This window comes from Anolis carolinensis, chromosome 4 (genome assembly GCF_035594765.1).
Source record: "Anolis carolinensis isolate JA03-04 chromosome 4, rAnoCar3.1.pri, whole genome shotgun sequence".
Lineage (NCBI taxonomy): Eukaryota > Metazoa > Chordata > Lepidosauria > Squamata > Dactyloidae > Anolis > Anolis carolinensis.
In genome coordinates, this window is record NC_085844.1 from 147038334 (window position 1) to 147061761 (window position 23428).

General features: G+C 39.7%; 1 protein-coding gene across 5 annotated transcripts in view; it reads right to left on the reverse strand.

Annotated features, from left to right (window-relative positions):
- The window catches only part of abca4 (ATP binding cassette subfamily A member 4), a 137136-nt gene that overhangs the window by 26506 nt on the left and 87202 nt on the right, over positions 1 to 23428 (reverse strand). For all 5 annotated transcript variants that reach the window (XR_010005305.1, XM_062977959.1, XM_062977958.1 and 2 more), the window contains 10 exons: positions 18478 to 18655; positions 16721 to 16852; positions 15470 to 15609; positions 12688 to 12825; positions 8939 to 9132; positions 6882 to 6972; positions 4975 to 5180; positions 4536 to 4584; positions 2460 to 2683; positions 1110 to 1234 (listed from right to left, as the gene is read on the reverse strand). Coding sequence is in view for 4 of the 5 variants with exons in the window: in XM_062977959.1 (XP_062834029.1) it covers positions 1110 to 1234; positions 2460 to 2683; positions 4536 to 4584; positions 4975 to 5180; positions 6882 to 6972; positions 8939 to 9132; positions 12688 to 12825; positions 15470 to 15609; positions 16721 to 16852; positions 18478 to 18655 (1477 nt within the window). In the remaining variant the exon portion in view is untranslated. The remainder of the gene's footprint in view (positions 1 to 1109; positions 1235 to 2459; positions 2684 to 4535; positions 4585 to 4974; positions 5181 to 6881; positions 6973 to 8938; positions 9133 to 12687; positions 12826 to 15469; positions 15610 to 16720; positions 16853 to 18477; positions 18656 to 23428) is intronic.

Genomic DNA, 23428 nt, shown 5'->3' on the forward strand with positions numbered 1-23428 from the left:
TGCTATTAAAGTAAACTGCCCATAATGGAATGAAGCATACAAACTGAACAAAGCAACCAACCTTTTTCATCCATGAACAAGCAACACCTTCCAAATACAGCAAAAAGCAAATACTTTTGGTATTCCTTGCTTATAAGTGGGCAGGATTTATTTTAATTTTAGACAAATCTAACCTGTTACATTAGAATTCCCATTGATTAAACTCTACTCAAACTTATATTCCAATATAAGCTAAAGCAGTCTCTCTCACAAGATGTGTTAGACTAGAAGCAGACAATCCACTGGAAAGAAGCTGAAGACAATAGGAAATGTAGTCTGGTATATCTCAAACCAGTGGCGCAATGGATAAAACTCTTGTGCTGGCAGGACTGATGACTTGAAGGTTGGGTTGCTGACCTGAAGGTTGCCGGTTCGAATTCAACCCAGAGAGAGCGCAGATGAGCTCCCTCTATCAGCTCCAGTTCCCTGCGGGAACGTGATAGAAGCCTCCCACAAGGATGGTATAAACATCAAAACATCCAGGCGTCCCCTGGGCAACGTCCTTGCAGACGGCCAATTCTTTCACACCAGAAGCGACTTGCAGTTTCTCAAGTTGCTCCTGACACACACACACACACACACACACACACACACACACACACACACAGAGAGAGAAACCAAACCTGGAAATACTCAAATGAGGAAAGTACAGCCCCCAGATGTTGCTGGACTGCAACTTTCATTAGTCAAAATCCAGATATCCAGTGGGGAGGGGCAAAGAGAGTAGCAGTCTTTTCTGATGCATATGAAGACACTGTTACAAACATAAACACAGGCCTCTGTAGGCACTCTGGACCTATTTTCTGACTCTTTTCACCCTAACTTTTAAACACAACTTTTCTAAGAAAAAAGTACACTTTCCATTGGAAACACATTGTCACGCAGAATCTTTCCATATTTGAGATTATATGAAGTGGCCACAACTGGCAAGCATTCGCATTCATCCAACCATCTCTTATTTGCATACTTTACTAGACAGTAATAAGTCTCCTCAGCAATAAGTCACTATAATGCTATCTAAGAAATCAAGAAAGGAAGGAAGGTATATTGTGAACAAGGAGACATCTGACCTGAAGAAAGTGAACTGCTGTCCATAGATCCAAGGTTGGAGAGTCAGACCGGGGTATTCACCAAAGGGAGGGATGATGATGGTAAGTATCAGAGCTAGCAGCACAAAGCTAGAAGGCAGGACAATCTGCAGACAACATGCGAAACATCAGTCACCTGCATATAGTGTAGCAGAAGTGTTTCACTTTAATAATAATAAGCAGATCTGCAGCTTGAAATCCTGGAGATCTCCTATCCAGATCTGCTTACAATTTGGACCACAATTTTTTAAAAAATCAGTACCAAATGTTGCATATTACTCAATTTTTATATCCTATAGGATCCTTCTGAGACTATGGAAGAAAGTGTAATGGTGTCAGAGAATGACTCAGAATACATAGATGTTAGGAATGTAAGAAGACAGGAAACAGCCCTAAATTAATTCCGATCACTGATCCATCTGGCATAGTACAGTCAGTCCTGAACAGCAGTAGCTTTTCAAAGTTTTAGTCTACCACAAACCAATCTTGAAATATCAGGGATTAAGTTGGGACCTTGCCATATAAAGCCTATGTTCCAATACGGCACTAGCCCTATATGGAAAATGTGGAGTTACTGGTGGCTTAGGATTTATTTGCCCATGGTTCCTCTAGATCAGGGGTGGGAATCTTGTTGATATCCAGAAATTGGGCTGCGACTTCCAGCATTCCTCACTAAAGGGAGTAACAAAAAGGAACATCTGGGCAGTTTCCATCTCTGCTTCATATGGACTCCTTATTTCTTTCAGAATTGGGCTTCTCTCTTCATTACAAAATGGAATTGTTTCCTTAAATGCAGTGGACAAGTGTCCTGTGCATATACTATCTATTTAATGGGGCTACAAAGTGAAGTCCATGACATGAGTGTGTGTGTGGAGAATAGCAAACCACAAACCATTTACTACAATGCAGCCTGAGCCCTGACACGTGCACAATGGAGGACCTTCTTATAACAACACCAGAGGCACTCCAAGTGGTCAGCTTCTTGTTAAAGGACATATAGTATAATGCCAAGTTTTTAACATTGTTTGTGTTTCTAAATACATTATAACTGTACCCTCAATTCGCTTCTGACATGATAAATAAATACCATCTATTCAAGCAAATGGCTCTATTGTAAAGATTTAGAATTTAATCCTAGTTTTGTAAGCAAAAACAGGCTAGCTTTGTCCAGATTTGTAACTGCACTGAATTCTTTGGAATCTGATTCACTCAGTTATCATGTCTTATTCTATAGTGTAGTGAGGTGCTTTTCAGTGCATTGTTACAATTAAACTTTGTTATCAATAACATTGTGTGGCACGGCCTCTGCAAGAGTAATGCATAAATACATACCTGAGCAAGGAAATCTTTAAAACTACGGGAGGTGTGGTGGAATCGTTTGATAAGAAGCGCTTTCATCTGCTGAAAAAAGAGCTGGCAACCCTTATTTTGCCAGGATCCTTTGCCACCGCTCCCATCCCCCTTCAGAGCCACAGGTCTCCGAGAAATGCCATTGGCTGCAAGGCCGTTTTGGTGGGCTTCCTCTTCTTGTCCCACAACACCGTTCTCCTGGGCATCTAAAACAAAATGACAGAATGCCAATTATCTCCCTGTGGCATCCTGATATACAATGATCATGGAACTAGCAGAAAATATATCATTTTCCTTAATCTATATAATAGGACTGAGAATCTGTGTTCTTTCATGTGTTGTAAAACTGCAGTTTCCAGCTCTCAGCATTATCCATTAGGACAACTGCTACAGGATCACAAGTTGCCCATCCCCTCTATAATAGAAGCATGGGTATTCAGATTTACCTTGGAATCTCCATTTGCACCCACATATGTCACAAAACTGTTAATAACATTGCACACTGAGACTTCTCCTTCCCTTAACTCTGTGGTTTTATGGGCTCCTGAGAGGGCTGGGAAGAGAAAGCCTATCAATGGGCAGATTGACTGGCTGCTATAAGTGGATGAGTTTTTGGCCAATATGATGGTCAAAGGCTTCAGTCTAGCCCAATGGAGAATATAAAGCAGTCATCCCTAGGTTGCTGTGAGTTTTCCGGGCTATATGGCCATGTTCCAGAAGCATTTGCTCCTGATGTTTCGCCCACATCTATGGCAGGTATCCTCAGAGGTTGTGATGTTTGTTGGAAACTAGGCAAGGGAGGTTTATATATCTGTGGAATGACCAGGGTGGGAGAAAGAATTCTTGTCTGTTTGAGGCAAATGTGAATGTTGCAATTTGCCACCTTGATTAGCATTGAATAGCCCTGCAGCTCTAAAGCCTGGATGCTTCCTGCCTGGGGTAATCCTTTGTTGGGAGGTGTTAGCTGGCCCTGATTGTTTCCCGTCTTGAATTCCCGTTTTCAGAGTGTTGTTCTTTATTTACTGATTTTAGAGGGTTTTTTAAATGCTGGTAGCCATATTTTGTTCATTTTCATGGTTTCCTCCTTTTTGTTGAAATTGCCCACATGCTTGTGGATTTCAGTGGCTTATCTCTGTACTCTGATATGGTGGTTACATCCCTAGCATTGCTTCATCATCCTCCAGTCTTCTTCCTGCTAAGACTTTTTTTTAAAAATGTGATGCTTTTGCATGGTGTTCCCTTCTATGTTGGATGTCAGTTTAGCATGCACATGGCAAATTATGTTTGAAAAATTATTATCATGTTTGAATAATAAAAGGTCACCACTTTGTTCAGTTATAATTAATCAGAGCTGACTCCCACTATGGGTGTGGATCCCCTTTGCCAGCCAGCCCATCTGCTGGCAGGTAGTGTACTTTTTTGTGCACCCTAGTGTGTGTGTGACATGAGGATCCTACCAGCATTCAAACTAGTAAGGAGATAGTTTGCTGACTGAGAGATGGGGAACCCAATTAATGGAGTTGTGCTGCATGCCAAGCCATTCAGTTTAAATCAACAAAAGGTGATGTCTGATTTTATTCCACATTGAAATATCTGGGTCTTTACTGGAGTAATCAATACTGATTGATATTTAGAGCTGTAATACTGGGGAAACTCTGTAGATATAATAGAAAACACAAATGTTGATAAATGGCTCCAGAAACTTTGACTAGATTTATTTTGATCTATGATTTACCTCACTGTTCCTGAGATTGTGACTGAAGCAACCGTTCACATCCATATTAGGTGTCCTAATCCTTTCTAATCATTCCACGTACCTTCTGTCAAAATATATTCATATCTTATCAGCACAATGTTTTGCAGTTCTGTACCTCACACTACTAGGAGCTAGCAACCCGTGCCAGAAAAAAATGTAGGGCTTACGTGAGTTTTACTGTATATTCTAGAGATGGAGGGCCATACCAGAACTTTTTTTTGGCTTTTTTATCAGTACCTTATTAAAATCTTTAGCATAACATTTTAGTCTGGAACGCAGGCAATGAGCTGTGGAATGTTTACCTGCATTCTGTGTCCCAGGATCAGCGTCTGCTGTAACCTTCAAGAAAACCTACAAAGGAAACAGATTAAGAGGTTGTTGTTTTATGGGGGTAAAACATCAAAGAACCTATCCTTACCTCAGTAAAATACAAAAGAAGACCATTCTCATCTTTGGTTTATTTCCAGTTAATAATACTTACAAAATTGAATGCTGTAACAGGAAAAGGGGAAAACATAATGGGGGGGAAAGTATGTTTAAATATGTTTAATATCTTACATTTTAACCTACCGGTATTAGCAGAAGAAAAAAGCAACTGAAATTATATAAAGAGAGTAGTTAGATAGATAGATAGATAGATAGATAGATAGATAGATAGATAGATAGATAGATAGATAGATTAACCCAAATTTATGAAAGAGAAGATAGGCAATAGGTAGATAATATCTCAAAGTTAGCAACCTCTTCTAGTGGTGTGTCTGAAATCCCGAAACTGCTGAGTCCCAGGTCAGCCAGGGTTTCCTCTAACTCTCTGAAGAGACTGGCATAGGATCGCTGCTTAAAATTCTTACTAGGCAGAAGGTAGATGAGCTCCTGACCAATACTTTCAATTAATTGTGCTTCTGGAACATGATGATGAACAAGTTCGTTGATCTCATTTACATTGCCTGTGAAGAGCCAAAACACATTTCCTTGGTGAATGCTGTAAATATTGTTGACAACACTCATGCTCTAGCTGTAAATCAGTGGTTCTCAACCTGTGGGTCTCCAGGCGTTTTGGCCTACAACTCCCAGAAATTCCAGCCAGTTTATTTTTGGAAAAAGATTGTGAGGGAGACAGCAGTGCAAGTGGGCTGGTGAGCAAGAAGCAAGAGGGCTGGTGAGCAAGTAAGGAAGATGGGATTGATGAGGAAGATACTTTTCTCAGGTGGCAAATCCAAGTGTAGGTGGGTAGAAAATTGTGTTTTCAATCATGTTGATGGGCACAACTAAACATAATATACAGTATCTATGCATCTCCTAAGCTAGTTTGCTGCTTTCAGGTGCAGTAGTGTCCCATCATAATTGTTGAAGAAAAATGAGAATTCTCTATTGTATTTGAAGGTACAGATCAGACACCTACCAGTTCTATCAGCTGATGTTCATGGAATTGGGGAAGGGGTCCTAACTTGTCCACTGTCCCAAACAGTAGTGGTTGAAAGGTACATTGAAATATCAAAACTGGATTTTTTTTTCTGTGTCAGGAGCGACTTAAGAAACTGCAAGTCACTTCTGGTGTGAGAGAATTGGCTGTCTGCAAAGACGTTGCCCAGGGGACGCCCGAAGTTTTACCATCCTGTGGGAGACTTCTCTCATGTCCCTGTATGGGAAGCTGGAGCCGACAGACAGGAGTTCACCCTGCTCCCTGGATTTGAGCTGCCAACCTTTCAGTCTGCAGTCCTACTGGCACAAGGGTTTAACCCACTGCACCACCAGGGGCTGAAAACAGGATAAAAGTCAAATGCCCCAGTGGTGAAATTTAGCCTTCAGAACAACTCCTTGCAACGTTCAGAAACATTTGAAGATTGAACCTTCATTATTCTAGAATATCAAAATATTCTAGAATATCAAAATCTGAAAGACTGTACTATAAAATCCAAAATTCTCCATCTCTGTTTCTGGATGGTTCAATGTACAGGAACTGTTTCATGCAAGTATGAAACATAAAGGATTTTTCTGTTTAGACCTGGGTCTCATTTGCAAAATTATGTCCTCTGCAATATAGTCTGTATCACCTAACAATCATTGGTAGTTTCCAATTCGAGTACTAACCAGTGTTGTCTTGCTTAGCTTCCAAGATCAATCAGGATCTGGTACCTTTTGAGTATTTAGGCACAGATCAAAGCAAAGACAGAATATGTTATATGTAAGACCTCATATTGTTGGAGGTCTTACATATCATGTATTCTGAAAAGATTCTTACAAAATGTTTTCCACTGCTATCACATCTGAAGGCTGCGTGTACAGAGCAATAAGTTAACACACCAAAAGGGCAGAACCAAGGAGAACAAAGTAATTGTCATCTCCATCCCACATATTCAGGAGACAAATTTAGAAATTTCAATTGTATACATTCTAGTGCATTGCAAACAGATAGCTCTTCACCAGGAGCCATTTGCTGAAAACACTGGGATTGAGGCTGACGATAAAGGGCTGACAAGCTGATAGTCCTTCCTTGATGGCTGTCCCTTCTTAGCACTTGATATTCACAGGCTTCTGAAATTCCATTGAGTTATCAGAGCTGCTGTAATTGATAAATGTACTAACCTAGACAGTGAGTAATTCAATCATACTGAGCAATAAACAACTGAACAAATCCTTGGTCTCACCATCCAGTTCCTGTTCAAGGATTGCAGCTCCGTCTGTAGGTGCACAAGAGGAACAGGAACACGAACATTTGGATCCCAGGCTGCAGGAGGTCTGGAGACAGGTAAGTAATGGTATCAATACCCTCATAATACCAGTTACGGTAAGTACCATATTATAACTTTCTCAAAAGCTATTGTATAAGCAAATCTTTACAAGGAAACGAAGAACAACACTTCTTGCTTATGTTGTTGAAGAGTTTATCAGCCTCTTCTACAAGTTGTTTTGTTTCTACATACTTACCTGGATTTTTCCTTGATTGCCTGCTTGCATGCAAGGGCTTAGATAATCTTATATGTATAAATAATTGGTAATGTTTGCTTTTTTATTTTAAGAGTACATTATTAATTCACTTGTAGTTAAGTTAAGTTAAGTAGAATGGTGGAAAGATGGGTTGTAAACCTTCAGAGCAATACATGTGTTGAGAAGGTTTACAACTCACCATTATACCCTTGCATTCAATGTATCGAAAGTGGCACTGTGATACCTGGATCTCCATGATATGTAAAGAGACATAGACTGACACTCATTCCTGAGTCTAACAAACAAGAATAAAACATTTTCACACTAAAAATGTAAACCAGTCAACACAGTAAGAATTAGCAATTACAACAATTATAAACACGCATGATCAGATCTTAAAAATCAGTAAGTTGTGTGACAATTAGCACACATGTGCCTAAAATATTCCTTTCAGATGTCATTGAGAGGAAAGTTACTTTATAAAGTTATTTTATAAAAGAAAATCATCTCTGTAATCACTTTTTTTTTTTCGTTTCAGGAGCAACTTGAGAAACTGCAATGTTTATAATGTAATCACTGCAATGTTTAGAGAGCAATCCACTGCTGTTACACATTATAACATGTTTAAAAAAGTAACTCCCTGTGTTGTTTTGCTTTTTCTTAGCTTTTGGGGAAAACAATTCCATTTTGTTACTTTTAAAATACAACTCCTTTCTGCCATCTGTACACAAAAACGAAATGCACTGAAAATAACTACATGACTTTAATACAGTAGAGTCTCACTTATCCAAGCCTCGCTTATCCAAGCTTCTGGATTATCCAAGCCATTTTTGTAGTCAATGTTTTCCATATATCATGATATTTTGGTGCTAAATTCGTAAATACAGTAATTACAACATAACATTACTGCATATTGAACTACTTTTTCTGTCAAATTTGTTGTATAACATGATGTTTTGGTGCTTAATTTGTAAAACCGTAACCTAATTTGATGTTTAATAGGCTTTTCCTTAATCCCTCCTTATTATCCAAGATATTCGCTTATCCAAGCTTCTGCCGGCCCGTTTAGCTTGGATAAGTGAGACTCTACTGTACTTCCAAATTTTGTTTTCATTATCACTTCCATTTATAGTGGAACGAAGCTGGGTTAGCACTAGCAAGCAGAGAACTTTTCTATATAATGCTGCTGCTTTTCTTCAGTTATAATTCCCCAATTTTATGTAAGCAGAAGCATGGATGTTGGGATGTATGGTATGTGCTATCAACTACACCTTCAACAAATACAAATTTCTAACTCTCTTGAAAGAGAATGTCGGTGAGCCCCTTCATGCATCAGAAAAAATGAAGACTTTCTGGAGATAACATTTTTTTTATCATGCCAGAAGCTAATTGAGAACATACTGCAAGTCGCTTCCAGTGTGAGAAAATTGGCCGTCTACAAAGACGTTGCCCAGGGGATGCCCGGATATGTTACCATCCTATGGGAGACTTGTCTCATGTCCCCGGATGGGAAGCTGGAGCTGACAGATAAGAGCTCACCCCATCTCACAGTTTCGAACTGCCAACCTTCAGATCAGCAGTTCAACTGGCACAAGAGTTTAACCCATTGTGCCACTGTGGCTCCATAAGGAACATTGATCCTACAGAACCAGCTTGCCCCACATTCTGTAGAATGACAGAATTAAATATTACAGGCCTCCATTATCATATGTATATGTATTTTAAGTAGTAAATGCCTCTTGAAGATCAGTTGGGCAGCCTAATGAAAGACACTTACACCACCCTTTCTTCCACCAGTCTCAGTGTTTTTCATCTTACGAACTAAGGTGAGATAAAACCCTGTCCCAAAGGAGTTCTTTAGGAAAACAGGAGTTCCTGAACAGTGTAGCTTTCCCTGGGAAATGATAGCAATCCGGTCTCCAAGGATGTCGGCTTCATCCATGTGGTGAGTAGAGAGAATGATGGTTCTACCTGAAAGGAAGAAACAGATGGACTCAAAGAAGTTCTCAATCAATTACCCACGATTGCACACAAGTCATGAGAATAAATACTGTACTGTCCAAAGGCTTTGATAATACATCTGGAGTATAGCTGATCCCACATAAGTCATCTTGACTTACAGCCTCAAGATGGCATGTAAGACCATACATAAGGATGGGGAACTTTTTGGCTCAAAAACAGCAAGAACTTTTGACAAGTACATTGGGGGCTACAGTCCAAACTGTGATGACACCCCCACCCCTGTGTGCAACTAGTATATGCTCCAGGTATTATCACACAAATGGAGACATAGATATAATTTACACACATTGAATTCTTTCCGTTTTCACATAGCCAGATCACATCCAGGGAGAAGAAAATGCATGCCCATGAAGGGAGTGATCACACTGTTCTTGCATCTCTCCTTTGCTACTTTTCCTCAATACACAGGGACCTTTTTCACGATCCATCAAGGAAAATGTCTCCAAATAGCTTTCCAGCAGAGGAGAGACTTTTTATCAGCTACTGGATCTTCCCTAGCAGATAAGAAACGATAGGGTCTGGGAAAGACACTAGCTTGTTGGACAGGATTTTACTGCAAACTATACTTGATGCTTGATCAAAATAATCACAATAATTAAAAAAGCTACATATCATGTCACAGGACCCACTTCTTATATGGGCTGTTCCTCTGAAGATCAGGAGGGTGTTTCTAGATGCCACTTCTATTAAGGTTTTGATTCATATCTAACATCATTTACTCAACCTGGGATCATCTTGCTTCTTATTACAGTATTATTAACAACTTTGTTTATACCACACCTTTCTCCCTGTGGGGATTCAAGGTGGTTAACAACAACACAGTCTATTTATTTCATTTATATACCGCTTTTCTCACCCCTGAGGGGACTCAAAGCGGTTCACAGCAAAGCAAATGGCAAAATTCAATGCCTCACATAAAATATAAAATACATGGCATACCATATCTAAAATAGCATATAACAATAGAATAAAACCATAAAACTGTAAACATTGGACATAGACAAAAACATAAAACATAGAACATTAGACATTAAACAATCCTGAGGTATCATTAGACTACTTCAACTCGCTTCCCGAATGCTTGCTTGAAAAGCCACGTTTTAAGTTGTTTCCTAAACACCAAGAGGGAGGGGGTTGATCTAATCTCGCTGGGAAGGGAGTTTCACAGCCGAGGGACCAACATGGAGAAGGTTCTGTCTTTCGTCCCCCACCAGTCGTGCCTGCAAGAGCAGTGGGACTGAGAGCAGGACCCCCTCAGCTGATCTTTACATGCTAAAGTCAGCCCTTTGAATTCTGTTCGGCAGCAAATGATAATCTAACAACAATTTAAAACAAAGCAAATACGTTTTTCTTTTTAAAAAAAACCCCAATTCAGTATGAGTTAAAGTTAAAATACATTTAAAATACAATTAGTACTGTACCATTAAACTCACTATCCCCTCCTCTAAAAATCTCACCCACAACCACCCCAGCAGTATGCCCCTCATCCTCCCCCAAATGCTTACTGGCACAGGAATGTCTTTATGTGCTTGCAGAAGGCAAGCAAGGATGGGGCCATTCTGGTCTCTCTTGGGAGAGAATTTGGGTGCAGCCACTGAAAAGGCCTTTGTTCCCACCAAAAGCGCTTGAGCAGATATTGGGACAGAGAGAAGGCCCTCCCCAGATGATCGTAGATTTCTAACAGGTTAAAAGAGAGCTATACAGTCCTTCAAATAATCTAGACCTAAGCCATATCATCATACAAAATCCCTGTGACAAAAGTAGATGCCTCTCCTGATAGGAATTTTATGAGAAACAAATATGTAGACTATTAAAATGAATTTCAAAACTGTCAGTGAAATATGTGCATAACTCAGGAGAAAACACTACAGAGTCTGTAATAACTCATAATTGTTGGGTTTCATCCCTGGACTGCACAAGTCTTTGTGTCATCAATTTCTAGTCCTCAATGAATAGTTAGACTAGAGACAAGGCTAAACTCAGGGATTCCTTTCCCCACATTCCTATGCATGTTTCCCAGAGGGCTTTGTCTTTATTGCTAGCCACTGTCTCCTCCCCTTTTGACTACGTAGTAATGGAATTCTGTGAGGGAACTTCCTCTTAAGCTTAAACTTTCCAGAGCTGACCATGAGGTCTCCACCACTTTTAGTCTTCCTACTTTCTTTCTCCCAGTGAGGATGCACATTTTGTCTCTCTCTAGGCAAAATGTAGCTGTGTGGACTTTTTACCTATTCGTTTCTTTAGAATATCAGATTTAGAAAGATAATTCGCTCCAAGACTTTTCTATCAGGAATGTGTTTCCTTTTACTTCAATAAATGTTTGAGTCTAAAGTTCTGATTCTGCAATCCTAAGTCATCCTAAAGGATAGGAGGCTTTTCCTGCTCACCACACGTAAGTTTCTGCTGGTTATGAAGTTTACTCCTGGTACTCTGCTATATTTCTGTGGAATTGCACTAACTGAGGGTTATTTTTGAACCTAACAGCTCAGATTCCCCAACAATCATCATCGCTGTGGCGCAATGGATTAAAACCCTGTGAACTGCTGACCTGAAGGTTGGGTTGCTGACCTGAAGGTTGCGTATTGAGATGGAGTGAGCTCCCGTCTGTCAGCTCTAGCTTGTGGGGACATGAGAGAAGTCTCCCAGTAACACATCCAGGCATTCCCTAGGCAGCGTCTCTGTAGACAGCCAATTGTCTCACACCAGAAGTGACTTTCAGTATGTTCTCAAGTCACTTCTGACATGATAAAAAAATCACTAGCAATAAATAAAATGGGGTTATCCAACAGTTTTATTCCACCAAGCAGAAATTCTACCTTGCGAAATGGATTACAATCCCAACATCCTAGCCAACAGAATCAGTAACTGTTGGTAATTAGGCTTGTAGATTAGCAGGCCAGTAAAATGTAAGGTGAGTTTACTGAGTGACTGGGTAGAGAGTGGTGACGTGAGGGTTAAGAGGACTGGAATTTATCTTCCAGATCTCTTGCTGAGGGCCTTTAGTCTATCCCATAATTAGATCTTACTTAACAACCTTGCATGATTTAGCATGCAAAAGCCTGAGAAGGAATAATATGGGTCAACTGATGTTCAGCTAAGAGGTGGGACAGGTACTCTCCCCACATTTGAAAAGTGCATCATTTAGCTCTGTCAAGCCTATTCTCTTAGCAGGTAATCCTCTGAAGCCAAGAGACTTAGTATACATGGCTGCAGGTGTGTGGTGTTCACAAGTTGTCAGACATTATTCCCTTTTGATTTAATGGAAAGCTTACCTCATGATATTATCACAGGGAACGTATCATTATGAGCAGCTACACAAAGCATACATGTCAGTTTGGCCTACCAGCGAATGACCTCAGCCTGCTTCACCTGAAACCCACAAGTTATTTAAGGGTGTGTGGTTCTTTTAAATAACAATGTCTGTTTCACATGGAATTCACCACTTATTTAAATGTATGGGTTTTTAAAAAAAATCCAGAAATATTTTTCTTGAAGCCAAATTACCTGAGCGATACTTCAATATGAGGTCCCAAATAGAGCGTCTGGAATAAGGGTCCACTCCAGAAGTGGGCTCATCAAGGACAATCACTTTTGCTTCACCCACAAAGGCAATGGCAACAGAGAGCTTTCGTTGCATTCCACCTATTTTTTAAAAAAGGACAAAACATAAAAATAAGACAGGGATATTTTTCACAGGAGATTGCAGCATTATAAGAAAGTTTTCTTCTCTGAAGTTTCACAGGCAGTCATCAAATATTATAAGAATTTTCCCTACACATTAAAATTAACTAATATACTGTGGGATAATTTTTGTGTGTGTGCCAGTGTTGGGACCAGGAAAATGTAAAGTGCATTTCGAAGGGAAGGAAGGTGTTGCTAAGGCAAAGTGTGTGAAAGATCAGGAGAGATGGGCTGACCCGAAGGGATGGGAGTGGGAAAGAAGAATGAATGGAAATTATTTTGGGAACACAAGGAAATGTTTACAGAAAAAGAAAGAACACAAGAATTGTTTACAGAACAGAAGAGGTGCTGAAACTGAAAGAGTGGAGAGAAGGAACAGAAGGACAGGGGAAAAGAAAGTTCTGATTTCATGGCTTGCATATACAGTAGAGTCTCACTTATCCAAGCCTCACTTATCCAAGCCACTGGATTATCCAAGCCATTTTTGTAGTCAATGTTTTCAATATATCATGATATTTTGGTGCTAAATACAGTAAATACAGTAATTACAACACAACATTACTGCGTATTGAACTACTTTTTCTGTCAAATTTGTTGTATAACATGATGTTTTGGTGCTTAATTTGTAAAATCATAACCTAATTTGATGTTTAATAGGCTTTTCCTTAATCTCTCCTTATTATCCAAGATATTCGCTTATCCAAGGTTCTGCCGGCCCGTTTAGCTTGGATAAGTGAGACTACTGTATATGCATGTTTGTGTCAATCGAGACTATAAAACCTATGATCCAGAGACAGTCAAATGTGGCACTGTTCAGAACTTAGTGTTTTTCTGCAGAATTAAACTATTGCATTTTAATGTGTTGTCGAAGGCTTTCGACACATTTGAGAACATAGAAATGCTGGACCACTCTAACAACCACGCAGAAAAACCACTGAAATCCACAAGCACGTGGACAATTTCAACAGAAAGCAGAAAACCATGAAAATAACAAAATCTGGCTAACAGTTTTTTAAAAAACCTCTAAAACCAGGACAGTAAATAAAGAGCAACACTCAAATGGGAATTCCAGACAGAAAACAATCAGGGCCAGTTAACACCTCCCAACAAAGGATTCCCCCAGGCATAAGCAGCCAGTCCTTGAAGCTGCAAGGCTATTCAATGCTTATCAAGGTGGCCAATTGCAATATTTACACTTGCCTCAAACAGACAAGAGTTCTTTCTCCCAACCTGGACAATTCCACTTGCCTAGTTTCCAACAGACCTCACAACCTCTGAGGATGCCTGCCACCAAGGGAATGTGAACACAGCAAAAACAAGTTTGAAATGGGAATGATTTTATTTTATTAAAAATAATTTTTATTGAAGTATTTCCAAAGGGGGGTAAATATTTTTTTAAAAATAGGTAAAAGGGAAGAAGGGTGAGAGGGGTGGGATGGGAGGGAGTGGAAGAGGGGGGAGAGCAGTGTCAGGGATCATGGGGAAAAGACTGGGGGAGGGGGATATGGGGTTGGGGGGCCTTAAAGGCTTCCAATCTTCTGTATCTTGGGCTATAAAAGTCCTTAATTACTTAGCTCCCTATTCTTGTTCTGGTAGTTCCTCAATTTTTGAATCACAAGAGGTCAGTATTTGCCCTTTTGTAGAGTCAAATTAATATCTTCATTTTTTCTTGATTCATATATCATAACATGGGTGTCCAATCCGTTTCTTGTCTAGCTTTATTTTGACGGTTTGATAGTTGATCCACACTCATGATTTCCATCACTTTCGTTAGCCATTTGCTAACTGGTGGGGTTTCCTCAGATTGCCAGTATCAGGTGTATGTAATCCCAACCACAGTGGTTAAGAGTTAAAGGAGGATGTCGTTATTTTTTTTCCATGTTTATATTACTCAATCCCAATAGAAATTGTTCTGGTTTCAGTTGAAATTGAGTTTCAAGGATACATTGGATTACATCACGGATTTCTCTCCAGAACCTTTTTGCTTTAACAGAACTCCACCACATGTGGAAAACGGTTCCTTTTTCCTTTCTGCATTTCCAGCAATTTGGCTTCGATTTTTATAGCATTTGGATATTTTAACCGGTGTGATGTACCTTTGATAGAACATCTTGTACCAGTTCTCTTCGTCGTAAGAGATGGGAATGATTTTCAATGTCCTACTTTGCAAGACTAGAAATATGGAGACTGTGGAATTCTTATTTGAAGGGACAATACCTTCAACGTATTCCTTCTATCTTTTTAAATTGTCAAAGCAACTAACAAACAAAAGTTGAAAACCAACATATAAAATGTAAATTTCAGAACTGACAATTCAGGGCCCTACCACACAGCCACATATCCCAGAAAATCAAGGCAGAAAATCCCAAAGATCTTCTTTGAACTGGGTTATCTGAGTCCACACTGCCATATATTCCAGTTCAAAGCAGATAATGTTGGATTTTATTTAGCTGTGTAGAAGAGACCACAGGAAAAGGCACAGATACTGTAATAGCACAACTCTCCAGCATTACATGAAATGTGGTTATCCATTACTTCCATTCAACCAGATAAAATTTCCTTGCCATAAGCCAATTGGGGGGGGGGGGGGCACCTTGGTACCTACCTGACAAATTCCGAGCCTCTTCATTTCTTTTATGTGGAAGGCCTATGTCTGCCAACATCATCTCCATTTCAAATACTGCCTTTTCTCTGGACTTCCCTTTTAGCTGAGAATAAAACCAGATGTGTTCTGCAACAGTAAGGCTAGAGAAAGCAAACAATGTTGTTTTAACTGATGAAAAGTAATAAAGAACTTTACAATGTTGTGCTGATGAAAGAAGAGGAAAGAGTTCCCCTGATTCCAGAGCTGAAATTCTACATTGTAGAATGAGCACCACTTTGGCCCCTTTTACACTGCCATATAATCCAGATTATCAAAGCAGATAATTCACATTGTCTGCTTTGCACTTGATTATATGAGTCTACACTGCCACATAATCCAATTCAAAACAGATAATCTGGATTTTATATGGCAGTGTGGAAGGGACCTTTGACTGCCATGGATCAATGGTATGGAATCCTGGGATCTGCAGTTTGGAGAGGTGCCAGCACTCTTCAGCAAAACTGAAAACCTTTTAAACATACCACTTCTATGATTCCATACCATTGGCCCATGACAGCAGTGTCAAACTACATTAATTGTACAGTATATACCATATATATAAGTCGACTTGAATATAAGCCGAGGCACCTAATTTTATATAAAAAACTGGGAAACCTTATTGACTTGAGTATAAGACGAGGGTGGGAAATATAGCAGCTACAGATAAATTTCAAAAATAAAAATAGATACCAATAAAATTACATTAATTGGGGCATCAATAGGTTAAATGTTTTTGAATATTTACATAAAACTGTAATTTAAAATAATAATAAGACTTTAATAAGACTGTCCAACTCTGATTACCTATATACTCGAGTATAAGCCAGCCCAAATATAAGCCAGCCAGGACCCTCACTCGAGTATAAGCCGAGGAGAGCTTTTCCAGCCCTAAAAAGGGCTGAAAAACTCGGCTTATGCTTGACTATATATGGCATGCACATTCAGACTGAAAGAGAGAATTAGGGCTTGTATGCATAGTTGGCTTTTGGTTATTTCAAAGACAGGGGGGGTTAGGGAGGTGTACTTTGAATTCTCATTGATAAAACTCTAGTGACTCACTAAACTACAAAGCCCAGGATCCAACAGAAAGGTGCTTTAGTGGTTAAAGTGGAGGCGAGAATTGTGTAATGTGAAAGAAGTCATTGCTGAAGCTCTTACTGACATCAAACTGCATATCTTCACACTTGGAAACAAGTATGCAATGGCACTTACTGATTGAACAATATGTTGTACTGTGGGCACATTCCTATATTCTGCCGGATAGAATCCATGTGCGTCTGAATGTCCTGTCCACCAACCCATATTGTTCCAGATGTGGGTGGAAACAGACCAGTGAGGATAGACCTAGACAAATAACGTGAAAAACATGCAAACATAGAATCACACAGTTTGAAGAGACCATAAGGGCCATACTCAGTTCCTTAAGCCACTTCACATAGGGCGTCATTTTCAGACATTTTGGTGACCCACCACTAGACATGCTCCTGCTTGTCAATATCCTTCTTGAAGTGTGATGCCCAGAACTGGACCCAGTATTCCAGATGAGATCTGACCAAAGCAGAATAGAGTGGGACTATGACTTCCTTCAATATAGACCACACATGTCAAATTCAAGGCCCACGGGCGAAATCTGGCTGGCCATCTCATTTTATGTGGCTCAACTACAACTCCTACATTTTTCATCATTAGACTTCATGACTAGAACTGATAGGAGTTGTGATACAGTAAAATTTGGAAGGCTGCAGTTGTTCCGTTTAGACAGGATAGTGGGATTGGAATTTAGCTATAAGGCTTGCGGATACAGCGTCTGTCTTCAAAACCTCTCCACAACCTCAGAGCCACAAGTGATGTTGGTGGATAATCAAAAGTGATGCGAGTTGTCTGGGGACCCAAACTGGGTAAAAACTAAAGAGCACTGACTACTATGTAAAAAATGCAGCTGGCCCTCTGTATTCATGGATTCTCCATTCACGGATTCAATGGCCCTTTGCGGTGCTTAATGAAAATGGGTTTGACACTTGTGATCTAGATACTCTGCTCTTATTGATGTAGCTTGCAATTGCATTGGCTTTTTAAACTGTAGCATCATATTGTTGACTTGTGTTCAGCTTGTGGTCTACTAAGACCCCATCTATACTGCCATAGAAAATCCAGATTATATTATTTGAACTGGATTATTTGGCAGTGTGGACTCATATAATCCAGTTCAAAGCAGATAATCTGGATTATCTGATATGATAATCTGGATTATATAATTTGATAAACTGAATTATATGACAGTGTAGTTCCAGCCAGTGAGTTCCAGGCCCCTTCTACACTGCCATGTAAAATACAGAATATCTGCTTTGAACCGGATCATATGGCAGTATAGACTCATATAATCCAGTTCAAAGCAAATAATCTGTATTATCTGATTTCATAATATGGTTTATATGGCAGTGTGGACGGGGCCCTAGATCCCTTTCATGTGTACTGTTTTCAAGCCAGGTGTCATCTACCCTATATCTGTGCATTTAATTTTTATTGCCCAAGTGTAGTTCTGTACATTTCTCACTTGATAATTCTTCTCAAATATATTTTATGACATAATACAGATTATTATAATGTTGTACATAGCAAGTAAATACTAAAAATACTGCAATTGATCACATCATTGCCATCATCAGTAACATCCAAGAGGCACTAGGTGGTGCTTGAGGTCTATGAAGCACTTGAAGAAACAAGAGTGAAAATTTGAATGAAGTTTTAAAAAAATATCTCAGCACTGTGGGTTATAGCTGTTTGTGGAAGCAGGAGCCTGTCTGTGGAAATGGGCACCCCAGCCACATACACACATAGATATTTTCACTTTTATTATGTGTATAGATGAACTACAAATACTAAATGAAGGTAAAATATTGAAACAAAGGCAGACATGTGCAAGCCTTGCACCTAACCAAGGGCTAATAGGAATTTTATCTTATACTCACATTGTTGTTGTCTTCCCAGCTCCATTGTGTCCAAGGAAAGCAGTGATCTGGCCCTCATAGAAGGTAATATTCATTCCATCTATTGCTGGCCTAGAGCTGTTGGCGAAGATCTTCACCAGGTTTTGAATGCACACACCAGGAATCAGGCCAGAAGGTTCCTCTTCGAAGTACGGATTTGCTTGAAACATAAAGATTTTTTTGGTAAAACACAAGGACTGTAGAACTGAGAACTATGTGGCCACAGCTCTTACACAGCACAACACATCATGACACTAGAAGTAGTAGCTTTGTTACAGATCTTCAAAATGCACACATGTTTTTGCATCATATCATTGTACTCTCGAACAGCGTTTGAGTTGGAGATATGTTTACAGAATCTTTGACAGCAAAATGTATTGGCCATTGTAGTTAGAGTGCCATACATTGTGTATGGGTCATAGAATCATAGAATAATAGAGTTGGAAGATACCTCATGGGCCATCCAGTCCAACCCCCTGCTAAGAAGCAGGAAATCTCATTCAAAGCACCCCCGACAGATGGCCATCCAGTCTCTGCTTAAATGCCTCCGAAGAAGGCGCCTCCACCACAGTCCGGGGGAGAGAGTTCCACTGTCGAACAGCTCTCACAGTGAGGAAGTTCTTCCTGATGTTCAGGTGGGATCTCATTTCCTGTAGTTTAAAGCCATTGTTCTGTGTCTTAGTCTCCAGGGCAGCTGAAAACAAGCTTGCTCCTTCCTCCCTATGACTTCCCCTCACATATTTATACATGGCCATCATGTCTCCTTTCAGCCTTCTCTTCTGCAGGCTAAACAGACCCAACTCTTTCAGCTGCACCTCATAGGGCTTGTTTTCCAGACCCTTGATCATTTTAGTCACCCTCCTCTGGACACATTCCAGCTTGTCAACATCTCCCTTCAATTGCAGTGCCCAGAATTGGACACAGTATTCCAGGTGTGGTCTGACCAAGGCAGAATATAGGGGTAGCATGGCTTCCCTGGATCTAGACACTATACTCCTATTTATGCAGGCCAAAATCCCATTGGCTTCTTTAGCCGCCGCATCACATTGTTGGGTCATGCTTAACTTGTTGTCCACGAGGACTCCAAGGTCTTTTTCACGTGTACTGCTGTTGAGCCCAGCGTCCCCCATTCATTTTTTGGAAGTCAGCTCTCCTAAAGTCCAGAATGCGTGTTTGAGTTGTCTTAGTTTCAGCCTTCCTTTGTATGGTGAACTGCAGGAGCACATACAAAGGAAGGTTGAAACTAAGACAAGTCAAACACACATTCTGGACTTTAGGAGAGCTGACTTTCAAAAAATGAAGGAAATACTGTGCGGCATTCCATGGACGCCAATATTAAAAGACAAGGGAGTTAAGGATGGATGGGAGTTTTTTAAAGGTGAAATACTCAAGGCACAAATGCAACAAAGTGCTAACAAAGAAAAAAAAAAAACAAGACAAGGTCCAGGATCTGCCTAAGAGATTTTGCTGCCTGAAACAGAGATGCAAATGACGCCCAGCTCCCAAAGTCAAGGCACACAGAAGCTAAAGTCTGCTAAGTTGTTTTGGCATCTGAGAAATTTCAAAACTGCTGCCCAATCTGAGCAAATGGACACAAACAGCTCACCATGTTGTGATAGACATCAGACAAGATATCATTAAGAAAGTGTTCTTCATGTTATGCTAGCATTTAGAGAAGAAGTGGGGAAACTTTCCATTGGCCATTTTGGCTTGGGCTCCTGGGAGCTGAAGCCCAGAACATCTGGAGAACAAAAGGTTGGACACCCGCCACTTAAGAGACTGCAGGAACAGGTCTGTATCTAGAGACAGTGACATCTGGCAAGAAAAAAGAGCTATCTGTCCAGATGCACCATTTTTGTCTCTGAAGAAAGAGAACAGAACAAAAACACCATAGTTTAAAATAACACAAACATCTTTTTGTCCTTGTGGGAGACAATCACCCTTGTGCAGCAGGTTGCAGGGTGTCCAGAGGACAGGACTTTTAAGACAGTCATTTGATGCCAGCACAGAGATTGTTTTATTTAACTTAAATCTTGGCCAAAAAAACAGCCTTTGAAGTAAACTATCCCCTTGGGCTTGCATGGAGATGTAAATTGGAGTCTGTTGACTCATGTTGACCTGAATTATCTCAAGATGTATAAGGTGTGGGGGAATTCCATAGAGATTGTTTACTAATTTCTTCCCCAGTATCAGATATGTTGTTAGGGAACAGGCTGCCAATCCAATCCGGTTGTGTCCATTCCAAAGATGCACCTTTGGCTAGAAATGTCTAAGTCTCTTCTACCCAAATTAAAAACAGTAAAGATCTTTGAAGTGAAGACCCACTGGGTATGAAGACACTGATGTCATCTCAAAGTGATGACATAAAAGTGAAAAATGCTCAATAACAGAAATGAAATGTTTTTCAATTGAATGAAGATAATTAGATGTTCAGTAGTCCATAATAAACTTCCAGACATTTTCTGGTTGCCTATAGCAATGGCTCATATCAGAAAATGTTCCCCTTCTTAGTCTTTGAAAACTAAGAAAGAAATCTACCCCTCAGAAGGAAAATTCACTCCTGAAAGCACTATCATGAAAAAAGGTTATCTCCACTGAAGCTTTCACACCAATTTTTGTTTCTACAAAAAGCCAACTAGATGAGCCAAGGACTGAGGATAGGAAAGCTTTGTACTGAATTGGGACCAGAGATAAACTAGGAGGTAAACAAGAGCAAGTGTGAACTGGGAATTCAGAGACATACTTGCAAATTACTGCACAGCAAATTGAAATTGTGAGACTAAAAATAATCCCATATTGCGATACCAGATATATTCCTGCATGACAATGGGTTGGAATAGATAACTTTGCAACCCATTCCAACTCTAAGATCCTAATACAGTAGAGTCTCACTTATCCAACACTCGCTTATCCAACGTTCTGGATTATCCAACGCATTTTTGTAGTCAATGTTTTCAATATATCGTGATATTTTGGTGATAAATTCGTAAATACAGTCATTACTACATAGCATTACTGCGTATTGAACTACTTTTTCTGTCAAATTTGTTGTATAACATGATGTTTGGTGTTTAATTTGTAAAATCATAACCTAATTTGATGTTTAATAGGCTTTTCCTTAATCTCTCCTTATTATCCAACATATTCGCTTATCAACGTTCTGCCGGCCAATTTACGTTAGATAAGTGAGACTCTACTGTATCTTTTCTGTGACACACTTAACAGTGCTATGAAAGAACTTAAGTCTGATATGCACTAGTGAAAGAATCTAGCTTGTATTCTCTTAGCCACTTAGGGCCCTTCCACCTAGTCATGTAACCCAGAATATCAATGCAGAAAATCCCACAATATCTGCTTTGAACGGGGTTATCTGAGTCCATGCTGCCATATATGCCAGTTCAAAGCATGGGATTTTATTCAGCTGTATGGAAGCAGCCCTAAACAGTTTTTCTCTCATTAAAAACATGTCAATATTCGCTCAAAAATGCTGTTTTCTGTAAATAAAATCAATAAATCAAAAGAGGAGTCACAGGTTTTTACTTATTCTACACAAAATTATGTGTAATTTTTGCAGACTCTTTTTGCAGAGTGAAGCAAATGGAGAAAGTTACTTGTTGCTTCCTTGGAGAACTACATTAGTGAAAAATGACATCCCTATCTAAATACAGAAAAGGGTCAAAGGATAATCTCCAGACAAAGAAATAGTTCATTTAAAGAATTGTGCTATTTTCCAATCTGACTTAATGAATATTTTCAAAACGCATCCATCACACAAGCTGCCTAAAGGTCACAGGTTAGAAAGGGGAATGTCAGATATTTATTCTGTAAGTCAAAGGCAGGCCCGTTTCTGTAGCATTTGCAGAGCATCTAAGAAACTGGAAGCTGAAAAGCTAAATAACCTAAGATAACAAGGTGCAGGGAGGAGAGTTGGTGAAATGATTTCTATTTGCTGACAGGCTAGATCTTTTTGAACAACCACTCTGCTTTAATTCACCCATCATAACAGTCTGAATTGGGACAAGCTCAAATGGCCCATTTAACTTTAAGCCATTCATGGAATTTTTCTCTTTTTGCTCTCAATACCGGAATCACCAAGTATAGGCAGTCCCCGAGTTACAAACATCCAACTTACAAATGACTCACAGTTACAAACAGGAGCGAGACAACAGGAAGTGAGAAAAATCTACCCCTAGGAAGGGAAATTCACTGCTGAAAGCCTTATCATGAGGGAAAGGTGTCTCCACTGAAACTGTTTCCACAACAAGCCAAATTTTTCAAAATCCAATTATCACAGGGACAGAAAGTGAAGTGAAATCTACGGAACAGGGGCACAGACAGTGAAACAAACACCACAGGGATGTTAACTCTTCCCTATGCCATCCAAAGCTAAAAACATATTTTTTGGCTGGAGTTAACACTTAAAAATATACTTGTTCTGACTTACAAACAAATTCAACTTAAGAACAAATATATAGAACCTATCTTGTTCATAACTTGAGGACTGCCTGTAGTCACCAATGATGAAAAAGAAGAGCCAATGAGCAGGGTGTTTCCAACGTATTTTACCTCCATTAACTACAACTACAGCATTAATGAAAAAACTCCCCAAACTGCATTGATTCTACAGTGTGGACACCATCTAAGACTTTGGGGGACCAGGATCTGAATCTCTGATCTGGCATGAAAGTCTCACTGGGCGACCCTGGGCAGGTCACACTCTCTCAGGGCTCTTCCACACAGCCATAAAACCCAGAATATCAAGGCAGAATAACCCACACTATCTGCTTTGAACTGGGTTATCTGATTCCACACTGCCATATATTCCAGTTCATAGCAGATAATGTGAGATTTTATTCAGCTATGTGGAAGGGGCTTCAGACTCAGAGGAAGGCAAGCACAAACCTCCTTTTGAATAAAGCTTGCTGAGAAAATT